Source organism: Papilio machaon, chromosome 14 (assembly GCF_912999745.1).
Source record: "Papilio machaon chromosome 14, ilPapMach1.1, whole genome shotgun sequence".
Classification (NCBI taxonomy): Eukaryota; Metazoa; Arthropoda; class Insecta; order Lepidoptera; family Papilionidae; genus Papilio; species Papilio machaon.
In genome coordinates this window covers 2,314,426-2,328,451 of record NC_059999.1, presented here as the reverse complement: position 1 = coordinate 2,328,451, position 14,026 = coordinate 2,314,426, and the positions used below count along the sequence as shown (strand labels likewise).

The window sequence follows — 14,026 nt, the reverse complement described above, 5'->3', positions numbered from 1 at the left end:
AAAGTAAAATACATAGCTAACGTAAAATTCGTCTATTCCGAGACATCAATTATTGTTGTCTCAGTTTTGACAATAACAATGAAAGGGGATAAAGATATTATGTATATATTTAAGATACACGATTGTTAAAATGGCAATTTATATTTTAAACTAACAGTCGACCACAATTTAGTCAGCACGGAATTAAAAATAGTCTATAACATGCCCACATTCATTAGCTACCTTCCTGTGAAAGTCCCATCAAAATCGGTCCATACGTTCCAGAGAATACCCGGAACAAACGCAGCTTCACGGACAAACACACAGACAGAATTTTTTATTAATTTAATTGTTTTTTTGTTACAATTAACATACTTAATGTTCACGATTTTTTCTTTATATTACATACTAGCTTTTACCCGCGACTCCGTCCGCGCAGAATAAAAAATAGAAAACGGAGTAAAAATTATCCTATGTCCGTTTCCTGGTTCTAAGCTACCTGCCCACCAATTTTCAGTCAAATCGATTCAGCCGTTCTTGAGCTATAAATAGTGTAACTAACACGACTTTATTTTATATATATAGATAGATATAGACAACCCAAGTTTTTTAAGGATTTGACTATTTATGACTATACCATGCATAGTAATCACTTAATATTTTTGGCTTATCCAGCCTTGTTTATATTTAATCTTTAGTTACAATTTGGACAATAGTTTTTATTATCTTATTTCCTTTTTCATAATGCAACAGATCCAAAGAAGGATCGTTAATTTTCTCTTCTAATAAATTGACTAACTCCTCTCGTATAGTTTTTAACATTTCCGCCACCTGGAAATTAAATTTTAATATATTTCGTCTAATAAATAAATGTACATTCGAACTCCATAAGCGAGAAATTACAGTGAAACTTCTACAAGCGAGAGAAATATTGCCCATCTTTAGATTCTCGCTTATCCAAGTTCGATTGTCATCATCATCAGCTCACTATAAGACCCCACTGAGGAGCTCGAAGCCTACCCTAAGTTAGGTGTGACTAGGTCATAGTCAATGCTGACCAAGTGCAGGTTGACTTCACACATATCTTTGAATTTCTCCTCAGATATATGTGCAGCATCACGATGTTTTCCTTCACAGTAAGAACGTCGGATATATGTACATATCGACAATCGAAAAACACATTGGTGTATATCGGGATTCGAACCCAGGACCTGCAGATTGCAAGTCAAGTGCTTAACCCCTGAGCCACCGACGCTCTTACTAGTTAGACTGTATTATTATATAATTCTTGCATATTTAAAACGCATCTAATATATAATTCATCTAACAAGATACTAGTAGCGCCCTCTACATGATAGAATATTTTTAAGAAAGTGCCATCTATCGTTAAAAAATTACAATTTACTTTATTTCTTGGTTTATATCTTATAATTTTGATCTATTTATTTAAAATTACTTGTTCTAGTAGGAATGTATACATACCTCATGGTTTTCTACTTGGAACATGATCCAGCCATCTTCCAGAGACACGATGAATGTACCGTTATGTAACTCTACAGCCAAACTGCAACCTGAATTAACACATTGTATATAAAAAAAGCAAAAGCCTAAAAGTATAAAAAACGCAGGAGACCAGTAAAAAGATGGGTAGACGAAATAAGGGCGGGACATACTTAGACCAGAACGACAACACAAAAAGAAGAATGGAGGAAGTTGGAAGAGGCCTATGTCCGTAACGGACACACAAATAATACAAGAAATAAAGAAATGTAACTATTATTATTATATTAAAAAATATATGTAATAAGAAATACATATATACATGTGGAAAGAATTAGTTTTTTAATTAAGATTTTTGCTTTTGTATACTTTTTGGTAGCTTATTTAATCTTTTGTATTGGCAACACTAAGAGAAATGTCATGTCTGACAGTTGATTGTAAAAAAGAAGTCACGATTTGTTGTTGTGCAAAGTTAAATAAAAATTTTCAAGAAAACCGCTTTATTTTAATAGCTGATCCCACATACATAGACCAATTTTTTTTTTTCAAATAGCCTATAAGAGCTTTCTATAAAGATAGGATAATTTTAATAAGATATATAGTAATAGAATTAAATTTAGATAACAAAAAGAAATGAAACCTACAATTTTAATGAACGAAAGTAATACTAATTTTTTCAACGTTAAAATAAAATATCCTTACTTTGATGTAGATTCATCATATATTTCCAATTTATATCACACGAAATTAAAAAAAAAAAAAACTTAATTAAAACTTAGTATGCGTTCTTTCAGATTATTTGATACATCTTTTAGAAATTTCAGAGAGATCCCTTTAGCCATTCTGGAAACTGAAGGTCTTAAATATCCATCCATCCATCTAAGTTTTTGCATTTAGTAGAGTAAAACCTTCAAAACTTACCAGAAAACAGTACCAGCGGCAGTTGTGGTACCATGGAGCACTCGCGTATAAACACCTTGGACGTCTTCACCTTCTCCTGGTACACTAAGTAGGGGCTGGTGAAGTGTCCCACCACAGAGTTAACAGATGAGGGATGCAGAGACACGTAGCCGTCACTCTTCGTCTTAAACCTGAGCTCTGCTGGTGTCGGCTGACGTGGTATTGCACCACCCACTTGCATCCTGAACGATTTCTCTGGAGTCAGGACCTGGAATGAAAAAGTTTTTAGTCAGAGGGTGCCTTTAATTGAGTGAGCGTCGGTGGCTCAGGGGTTAAGCATTTGACTTGCAATCTGCAGGTCCTGGGTTCGGATCCCGTCATGTACCAATGTGTTTTTTAGGTTCTCAATCTACATATGTACATTTATCCAATGTTCTTACTGTGAAGGAAAACATCGTGATGCTGCACATATGTAAGAAGAAATTCAATTAGATGCGTGAAGTCAACCCGCACTGAGCCAGCATTGACTATGTCCTTCCTAGTCACCCCTAACTTGGGGTAGTTTTCGAGCCTGGGGACGTATTGGGGACGTATAGGGGGCTGATGATAATGCCTTTAATTAAATACCCTGTAATATTAGAAATAAAACTAAAATTAATAATCACCTTAACAACGTTTGGGTACAACGCCGCGCACAAGATGGCCGCCAACAACTTCTCATTATTACCATTTATGTTCAACTGCAAAAAAAATTAACAGTAAATATTTTAAACGCAACAAATTTATATATTTCTAAATAAATTCTAATAATTTATTTTACATTTCGATTAATTAATAATATTATTAATCAAATAATTAACAATTTATTAATTAATTAATTAGCAAGCTATTAATTACCAATTTGACAAATAACTAATTAATATTCTTAATCAATCAATCAATTAATTAATTATACTATTAATTACTTAACAATATGTTATAATTTTAATTAATACATAATTATATTTTTATTAATCAATAACCTTTAGTTTCTTACCTCTTCGCCAGTCAAATCAGCGACGGAATCCCTCCTCATCTTGCGGCGCAGCGCCGGCATGTCAGGGACGAAGCCGATGGCTGCCAGCAGACCCAGCAGCTGGTGCTTGATGTCCGCCAACATCACCAGCGTCTTGTGCGACAGGTAGCTCTCACTTGCGAACGTCATCGCATCATGCATTGTTGATGATAAAGCATACTGCCATTTCTGTACCAAAAAATGATTAATTATATTTAAAAAAGAAATTGTTTTGCAATAAGAGCTTAATTGGTGTAAGTACTGAATAGTTATGTGAAATTTTGGAATCAGATTTGTAGTTTTTTTTTTCTGATATTAATTTAAATGATAGTTTTAGGTCCTAAAATAAAGAAGTGTCAATGTGGACATCTTAATAATATTATAAATGCGAATGTTAGGTTGGATGGATGTTTGTTTGAAGGTATCTCCAGAACGGCACAACGAATCTCGATGAAATTTGATACAGATGTTAAACATAGTCTGCTTAGGATACTTATAAAGTGTTTTTTTAATGCCAAACGGACAATATGGCGGGCGAGAGCTAGTTTAAAATATGTTTACCCTATAAGCTCGTAGTGTTGTCAGCTGATCGCTGTTAGCGCAGGAAAACTCTCTTCGTTTAACATCAGCTTCCGCCTATAAAAAAAAAGTTCCAATAAACAATTTCATTTCGTATTGTATGATTTTTTTTTATATTACAAAGTGGCAAACAAGCAAGCGACCGCATGAATTCGCCGAAATGGCGAAGCGACCGCTGGCCATAGACATTCGCAATTGCAGATGCGATACCCTCAATCGACGGAGGTGACGCACAAAAAGAGAATATTTAACCTTCCTATGCATCTCCTCCTCCGTCCAATCCCCCCTTCCCATACTTTCCTTATAAGAAAAGGGTGGGATTGGGATTATGTCGTTGTAAAGAAACAAGTCGAAATCTGTTCAGTCGTAGAGCCTATATAGTACTTCACAATGTAATTTACATACTTACAAACTCACATACATAAAAAAAAGTTATATTTTAGTCATTTAAATGCATACCTTTTTGCCAAACGGTGCAACGAAAGGACTCTTATGACTTAAACAAGCAGCTATAGTTAATGCGGAGTCGACACAGCAGAAGATGGCACCAAACAGCATCAGCTTGCCAATGCGCACATCTACAGGTAGCGCTGCGAGATGCTTGCCCAGTGCCGTAAGCGCCAGCGCCTTGTCCAGTGCGCCCACATCCTGTAGGCGCGATAGAGCGCCATCTATATTACTCTTTGTAGGCGGCTCTATTACTTTACCTATAAAGACATATGTAGATTTTTTTTGATATTATGTCAATTTCTACAGCTTAAAAGTTAAAAAATATAAAAAGTTGTAAACATTTATTGCTATAGATATAGTGGTTATAAATTTTATACACCGAAACCAATCTCGTTTATATCTTAATTTAAGGAACTTAAAATGTTAAGAAGCACGAAATATTATCTTCGTTCCCATACTATTTGAAATAACAGTATGGGATTAAATTCAAAATTAAATTTTAAGACAACTTAATCCAATATAAAGATAAACTTTTAAAAATTTAATTAAATAAAAAAATATATATACATAACCCACCTAAAACCTTATGTACATCCATATCTTGAAACAAAGGTAATATCTTCACTCTTAATAACAACTGTTCCAGAGGTATCCGATGTATTTCTGGAACTGGTTGTTCAGCTAAATGATGTTCATATCTATGTGATGTGAACAGATGTATGCAAACACCTTTCATAACTCTGCCTGCACGCCCTCGTCTCTGCTTCGCGTTAGCTCGAGACACCCACACTAAGTCCAGAGATTCCATATTACGATTGGAATCGAACCTGGGAATTAAGGTATTTCTTTAAATCAGACGATAGCAAACATGCAAGCTGTCCATACTGCCCATTCATCATCAGCTCACTATACGTCTTACTGAGGGGCTCGAAGCCTACCCCAAGTTAGGGGTGACTAGGACATAGTCAATGTTGGCTCAGTGCGGGTTGACTTCACACATATCATTGAATTTCTTCTCAGATATGTGCAGCATCACGATTTTTTCCTTCACAGTAAGAACGTCGGATATATGTACATATGTAAATCGAAAAACACATTGGTACATGGTGTGATTCGAACCCAGGACCTGCAGATTGCAAGTCAAGTGCTTAACCCCTGAGCCACCGACGCTCTCTATGCTTCCATGCTGCCCATAGACATCCGCAAAACAGATGCATTGACTACCTTTATTGAGAGAAGAGGAGACGTACATAAAGCTTTCCCCTTTCCTATGTGGTCTCTTCCACATACCTACATCCCTTGCCTTATATTTGTCTCGCGTATATATAAAACCCCCTTTATTTAATTCAAATTTCTCGCTTATGTAGGTCCTTCTTTCAGGACCGGAGAATGACTCTCGCTTTAAGAAGTTTCTCGCTTATAGTTCTTATTTATATAGTTCTCGCTTATCGAAGTACGGCTATATATTGTATTATTGAATTTTTCATTTCACTTTACATTAACGTTTTAATGTATTTTATGTAAAATCATCAAAATTAATAGAAAAATAATCTATATATATAAAAGGAAGTCGTGTTAGTTACACTATTTATAACTCAAGATCGGTCGAACTGATTTAGCTGAAAATTGATGGGGAGGTAGCTTAGAACTAGGAGACGGACATAGGAACTTTTTTATCTTGGGTGCATTTTTTTTATTCCGCGCGGACGAAGTCGCGGGTAAAAGCTAATTAAAAATAAAGGATTTCTAATACCTTTTCTCCTTCATCCTGCCGCAATCAACAACAAACACACAATCATCAATAGTAACTGATGTCTCAGCGATGTTAGTTGAGAGAACAATCTTCCGAGCACCAGGACGTGGCTTCTTGAACACTAGAGATTGTTCCTCACTTGATAAAGTAGAATGGAGCGGCACTAATACATATTTACGGTTCCTAAAATAATAACATAATAACATAATTAACTACTTTTAGAGTTTAAAATTGTCAATATTCGAATTTAACTTAAAATTAAAGAATACTGTTGTCTAAATTTTTTTTTGTCAAATTAAACGAAAAAAAAATTACCAAGGATTTTACCAAATTAAAAGATAAATATCTATTAATTTGACAAAATTAGTTTAGGTCAAATTAAATCAAAAAAAATTACAAAGGATTTTGTCAATTTAAATGAAAAAAAAAATAACAAAATTGGTTAAGTTAAAATTAAATGGAAAAAATTAGATTTTTGACTGACAAAGATTTTGCCATATTAAAGATAGAAAGATATTTATGGCGTCATGCGTAACTTTTAAAGAAAAAAATATTCTATTAGTTTAACTCATTATTTACTAGTGAATTATAAAAAAAAATAAAAACGAATTAAAGATTATTTTTTTTTGTGGAAATCCGAATAAATGCATAAAAAATTATAAAGACATCTTTTTAATTATTTCACCTGATTATATTTTAAATACCAAAACTTACTTTGGTGAGAAAGTGGGACTATCATTCAATTGATCATACAGACTCATGATCTCAGCTATTCCTGGTAGAAATACCAATATGGCGCCCTCTTTCGGCCATCCGTGATCTCCTTCTACTATGTATGTTAAAACATGTTCAATTAGCTCGAGATTTATCTGCGAATTACAAGAAAAAAAAATTAAATCACTAATTATTAAATTGTACCAATTTCCTAATTTAAAAAATAACGTATTACATCAAAAAAAGCTGAAATTTCATAGAATACTTTGTCTAATTTAAAGCGAATTTTTTAAGGATAGATTTTCAATGGGAAAAATAGTGTCTAAAAGTATGCCTATGTAATAAAATTATACTAATATTATCAATGCGAAAGTTTGGATGGATGGATGGATGATTTTTTTACTATGTATCTCCAAAATGGCTTAACAGATCTAGAACATATTCTGAAAATGCACATAAGCTACTTAATAAGTTTTTTTTTAATATCTCGCAAACAAAGTCGCGGTCATAAGCTAGTATTAACATTATTAATGCCATTTACTTTACCTTTTCAGTGTTCATAAGATACATGTTCTTGCAGGTGACTTTACTGCACTTTGGATAGCGGGCCATCATCTGCGGCACTGTCAAGTTCTCATCTCGTATGCTGACCTTCGGCGGCTCAGAGGCATCAGGCCGCACGTCACACGTCTCCAGTTCCACCTCCAGGTCCTGAAGGTGGTCTTTCTCTTCTGTAATGTATGTTTTTTTATATTAGCAGATTATATTTAATCTCCTAGATTCAAATCCATTTAATTTCTTGTTTAAGCCTTTCTTGGCGGATTGGGCGAAATTTACTAGTATTTCTTGCAACGATTTGAATTAAGGTAGTTATTTTTGTCTCTATATTAAAGTTATTTTGTTGTCATACTTGTTTAAAAACATTTCATTAAAAAATCTCTCACATTAAAAAAAAAAAAAAAAACAAGGACAACTTATTTGAATTCAAGAGCTATAACAGTGGTATTTCACTGTTCAGGTTGTCTTATAAAGATAAAATATAATATAAACTAACTTTTCTTCATTTTGCGTGAGTACGGTCCATTCTCTTCTAATACATATTTAGACATTTCCATTATGTCTTCCAAAAATATTTGTTCCACGGGAAAAGTCCTACCTAAAAATTAAAAAAAACATTAAATTACAAAAATTAAATCCATATATTTCACTTCTTACTAATATTATAAATGGTTAGATGGATGGATGTTTGTTTGAAGGTATCTCCGGAACCGCTCAACGGATCTTGATGAAATTTGACACAGATGTAAAACAAACATAATCTGGACGAACACATAAGCTACTTATTCAGATTTTTTTAATTACGCGCGGACGTAGTCGCGGGCGAAAGCTAGTAATAAATAAAAGTGGAGTGTCTGTATGTAACATCAATAAAAAAACATCATATTTCGTACATCTAATAACGAAAAACCTTTTCTTTTTTGTCTCTCTGTTTCTCTCATGTCAGTTTGCGAGGCCACATGTGTTCCAGGTAATCTCCAGAACGGCTGGACTGATTTAGACAAGACTTGGATAGAAAGGTAGCTGATGCTGGGCATATTACAGACTATATTTAAACTCTGCGCTGACCAAGTCACAGTTTAACAGAATAAAAAACCACAAACCTGGTATATCAAGTATGGGTATCTTATCAAAGTACTCGGAAAACAATTCAGCATTTAATGTAGCACTCATTAGTATGACTTTCAAGTCTTTTCTAACTTTGATAAGGTCTCTAAGAATAAGTAGAAGAAAGTCACTCTCTTCAGATCGTTCATGTACTTCGTCTACTATAACATGTGTGACTGACTCCAATTGGGGATCATATTCAAGTCTTCGGAGTAAAATACCAGTTGTGCAGAAAGTTAATCTTGTATATGATGATACTTTACTTTCCAGTCTTATCTAGTAGGAAAGAAAAACGATTTCGTAAGAGAAATGTCTATCTATCTATATATATAAAAGAAAGTCGTGTTAGTTACACTATTTATAACTCAAGATCGGTCGAACTGATTTAGCTGAAAATTGGTGGGCAGGTAGCTTAGAACCAGGAAACGGACATAGGATAATTTTTACCCCGTTTTCTATTTTTTTATTCCGCGCGGACGGAGTCGCGGGTAAAAGCTAGTACTTAATATAGCCAAGTTTTCTTCTATAACAATGAAATTAAAACTAAAAGGAAGTGAAATTTAATATTAAATAAGGAACATTTGACAACAAGTTACTTTTAGTGATTTTTTATACAAAAAATGGACTATTTTAAGAAGATAATGAGGAAAAAAAATATTCATCATACTAATATTATAAATTGGAATGTTTAAATGGATGTTTGTTTGAAGGTATCTCAATGGCTCAACGGATCTCGAAGAAATTTGGCATAGATATAGATCATAGTCTGGAAGAACACATAGGCTACTTATTAGGTTTTTTTTAATTCCGCGCAGACGGAGTCGCGACCAACAGCTAGTGTCATTACAAGTATTATAATAAATTACAGAAAATCAAAACACACGAAACCTTTTACATTCCCAATGATTCATTCAAAATTCCAAAAATTACACTGACAAACTGAAATTTTTTAAATTATCGACATTTGAAAAATCACTTGGTTAATACACTAGTTGCCACTTTACCTGGTATCCAACAACCTTCCCAACTCTTGATATCCTCTCATCTGCCACTCTCTCAGCTACTCCAATAGCAGATATCCTCCTGGGCTGTGTACACACTATCTCAGCATGTTGCTTGCCACCTTTGTTGAAGTTCTGCAGCCATTCGTCCAGAATGTACTGCGGAACTTGTGTACTCTTACCACAACCCGTCTCACCGCTGATGACTATCACCTATAGATTTTTTAATTAATTTAAACCCACTACACACCTTAGTTTCAACTGCTAAATTGAACTGAACAGTTGAACCATAAGTATAGTTAAAATATTACGGGTGTAGGAAATTTTTTATATGTTACCTAAACTCGTTAATAGTTACTCAGTTTTGCCTACATATGTCTGATTTAACTGTACAGTTTGACTGTGCAGTTAAAACTAAAGGTGTGTAGCTTTATAGTTATACACTTGATTAAATCCCCAAATTTAGGAATGCTTATTTATAGAAAATGGTTATGCCAAAGGCCATCTAATTTAGCTAAAATAAAGAATTAACTGATGTTCACAGACTTCTTCTACAAATTAAAATGTTGCAAAAAATGCCTACTTTTAGCTAGAGACATTGCTTTTCCAATAACTTAAGTATATACTAACAGATACTACTTCATAATCAAATAAAAAAATCGTTTTCCGAGCATTTCAATACCAACCTGAGATTTGCTCAGAGCGCTCAATATTTCTTCCTTCTTCTTCCAAGCAGGAAGTTCTTTCCTACTTGATAGCATTCTATTATATCTACTATTATCACGCTTTTCTAGCCAAATTTTAACTATATCTTTATTAATATTTATTATTTCATCAAAATCTACTTTAGATCTTGCATTATTTTTCTGTTCCTTCTTATAGTGTGAAGGGTGTTTCTTTTTGTCCGTACTTTGATCTCCAGTTAATTGTGGATACAAAGTTTCCGATGGATCTGGAAATGTTCTTGTATCGAATTGTATAAAGTTTAATATGTCATCTTCATTTTTTAATAGTTCCGCTAATGAGTATACACTTGGTACGCCATCTTGTGCTAAATTTTTTGCTTCGTCTAAAAGTCTTAAAGTTATTTTGAGTAATGTCAATTCCGGGATGATTTTTGTTGAACTCAACACTTTAACAAATATTAAAGGTGGTTGATATGGGTATACAGTTTCTTCGGAAAATCTTACTTCTAATTCATATTTAACACTTTCCACTGGATTCGGATCTGTAGATATTTGCGCACTGGGTTCTGTTTTGGTTTCATGTGAAAATTTACAATTAGCCCCAAATCTGCAGGGTCCTTTGAGATAAAGTTTACACACTTCTTTTTTCTTTTTCACATTATTATTGTAATTTATATTTTCTTTCTTTTTTGAAACATCTGGGGTTTGTTTAAGATACATTTTTGTTATGTAATCTAAATTTACATCAATAGACCAAATATTACTTTCTTTGGCTCTGAAACTACTGTCATATATAGATTCTAGGACATCTTTTTCATCTCTCCTCATGTCTAATAAATCTGAAACCGGAGGCAGATCATGTGGTTTATCTTGGAAATCAATTTTAAAATATTTGTGGAAAAGTATTTCCAATGCTTTCTCTAGATTCTCGCCGGCCACTTCCAAAGCTTCTGCACAATGTGCTTTATGAAAGTTATACCTGAAAAACAAATCATCATAATACTTTAAATCTTACTAATAATTTAAATGCAAATATTTGGATGGATGGATGTTTCTTTTAAGGTATCTCCAGAAAAGCTGCATGGATGTAGCTGAAATTTGGCATAGATGTAGAACATAATTTGAAAGAACTCATAGGCTACTAATTAAGTTTTATTTCCCCGCAGGCAACAGCTAGTACAATATACACATATAGGCATATGTGAAAATATAGGATATTCAATATGTATTCTGGCAACACTTTTTCATCAAAATTATTAAACGCACAGCACATATACAACTTATAACATATATCACTACAAATTAGACACATTTGTAACACAGCTTATAAAATGCTAAGCAAGTCAAGAAGAAATATAATAAGGCACACATTAGTTTGTATATAGTTTCATATTGAAGATTTATTTGTACTCACTTTTCTAATTTCGCCAAAGCAAATGCTCTAAGCCTTGCTTCTGATGTTTGTATGTCAGGTTTAGCTGACAATGAATAATCAAATCCACCTTGAACAACTAAGTTGCCTCTTTCCATCCAATAGCGATTACCCAAATTAGTACCTTTATCCTTTTGAGAAAATTAAAAAAATTATAACATAACATATGAGTATTCAAATTGTTAAATTTTATTGAAGCTTTAAGTTTAATTAGATTTACATAGATTTTGACATACAAATGCTTAGCAATATAATTTAAAATTAATACATATCAATTTCTGTTTGAGTTTTTGTGGTTTTTTTTTTGAGACAAAATAGCTTTTAGTCAAGAAACAAACTTGTTTTCTTTTAATAAATATTTAAATTCAAACAAATCTAAAAAAATCAGCTCAATCAGTTGAAGATATGCTTCGAAATAGAATTGCAAGATTCCACATTTTTATACATACATTGCAAGTTAAATAAATGTTTATAAAATAGAAATGTTATTTTAAATACTCCTTTTTTGTTATGTTTCGATTATTTTATATTTCATACCTTATAAACACTAGCACTTCCAAGTTTGAAATCCGGCCCATGGATAAATCTTAATGTGTCCAAAACAAGTTTCTGTGAATCGGAATTAAGACGGATCGTTTGCATTTCCACTTTAAGATTAGGGTTCGATTCTTCTTGGGGTTCATCTTTTGCTTTTCTGTAAGAAGTAGCATGAAAACATTTATAACACAATATTGCACCATATATTTAAAGGTTATAAAATGTCCCTACCTTATCCGCGCATCAACTGGTTCTCTTAAAAAGAAGTCCTGTTCAAATTCTCTGCTTTGATGATCCATTTTATTTTAAAATACCTAAATAAAAACAATAATAGTAATTCTGAGCTAAACCAAAACCAAAAATCCAAATTTGACAGATGGTAGGTGACAACTAGAGTGTTGCCAATGAACATTTTTACCCGGCCGTGTAATAAATCGTGTTTACGTGTGGCCCTAGCGTTACTTAAAAAAAAGGAAACATATTTCATTGCTCGCTAAATGGAAGCGCCATTGTAACGTTTTTAACTATATTTTAAACATTTTATTAAAAGATTTGCAATTGTTCCTCTTTTTTGATAAATAACACACCTTTTTAAATCAGTAATATTTTAGATAAATTTTACTATTCCGGTACAAATCATTTAAAAGCTATTTTCGAAATCGTACTCACAGTCCTAACTCTTTAAAGTGAATTGAAAAAAATCGATAAATAACAATAGATTTTCGAAAAGTCGTATATTTTACTACGGACATAGGGTTGTGGCCTTAGGCCGTACATTTTGTAAGTTGTCAGCCTGAAAGGCATAGAACACGGCAATTGCCATTGGAAACACTGATCCAGATACATCTGACATTAATAGAAGATAGTTTTTAAAATATCGATTTACAGCAAATTTCACAAAAGTTCAAAATTTTGATACTTTTGCTTTAGTAATTGAAATTTTAAAAATTTAGGTATGTTTTAAATTAATAAAAATCTAGATTACATTGCGTTGACAATGTAATCTAGATTTTTATTAATAATATTATATAACAAAATGTTGGGCGAATTATAACTAGGATAGGATCAGTTATGATCACAGTACCTAAACAATTTTCTAACGACTTAATAGGTATAGATAGAGGAGCGGTAGTAGACGCTGAGCTACAACAAAACATCAAAAGATGTTAAGGTCGAAGCCAGATTATCTAGATTCTAGCCAAAAGTATAATATAAATCTAGAATCCAAGTAATCAAACTTGATTTAAAAGTCCTACTTTCGCCAAAGTGTTAGATTAAACATGTTTGATATAAATGGGCTTTTGCATTTCCTAGTATAATATTTGTCATTTAATAAACTAATATGTGATCTCGCTGAGGTGCTAACATCAAAAATTAGGCTAATCACTGAAACACGCGTAGAACACGCCAAATATTCGTGTATTTCGCGTGCAAATCAATTTAGATTTTGTTGTAAAGCGCATGCGAATCGGGTATTTTCTAGTTTCGTAGTATCTAAATAATATTGTGTTATCACAGGTCTTAAAATTGGCCATAAACGATATCAAGGTAGTGGTCGCCGGAAAAATCTTCCCGACTTTTAACATCATTGTTTAAATGAATGATACTGTAACACAAAAAAACCTATAAGTACTCTGTTCGAATTTCATCTGCTATTGATTATTACTAGCACTATTACCATGCATAGAAATCTTTCTTTAATTTGTTGCCATCATAATAAAAAAAAGCAATTTGATAAATACCAACATAAAAAAATAGTAAAATACGCTTTCTATC

General features: G+C 32.8%; 1 protein-coding gene across 1 annotated transcript; it reads right to left on the bottom strand.

The window, feature by feature from the left end:
* Window positions 1–578: 578 nt before the first annotated feature.
* On the bottom strand, window positions 579–12,635 carry LOC106720063 (putative ATP-dependent RNA helicase DHX57). Its single transcript, XM_045680821.1, has 18 exons — window positions 12,482–12,635; window positions 12,251–12,407; window positions 11,696–11,844; window positions 10,282–11,260; window positions 9,599–9,808; window positions 8,591–8,870; window positions 7,984–8,085; window positions 7,476–7,660; window positions 6,930–7,084; window positions 6,216–6,398; window positions 5,039–5,289; window positions 4,472–4,719; window positions 3,995–4,069; window positions 3,416–3,622; window positions 3,045–3,119; window positions 2,401–2,647; window positions 1,462–1,550; window positions 579–810 (listed from the first exon to the last, which is right to left on the bottom strand). The coding sequence occupies exons 1-18, from the start codon at window positions 12,547–12,549 to the stop codon at window positions 667–669; spliced, it is 3,804 nt and encodes a 1,267-aa protein (XP_045536777.1). The 5' UTR covers window positions 12,550–12,635; the 3' UTR covers window positions 579–666.
* Between the last annotated feature and the right edge of the window lie 1,391 nt (window positions 12,636–14,026).

Bases quoted from the DNA above. Each gene is read 5' to 3' on its own strand.
- LOC106720063 (XM_045680821.1), bottom strand. From the start codon at position 12,549: ATGGATCATCAAAGCAGAGAATTTGAACAGGACTTCTTTTTAAGAGAA. The intron at 9,809-10,281 runs GTTGGTATTGAA...AAAAATCTATAG, and splicing joins GCGCTCTGAGCAAATCTCAG to GTGATAGTCATCAGCGGTGA. The intron at 811-1,461 runs GTATGTATACAT...TTTAATTTCCAG, and splicing joins TCCAAGTAGAAAACCATGAG to GTGGCGGAAATGTTAAAAAC.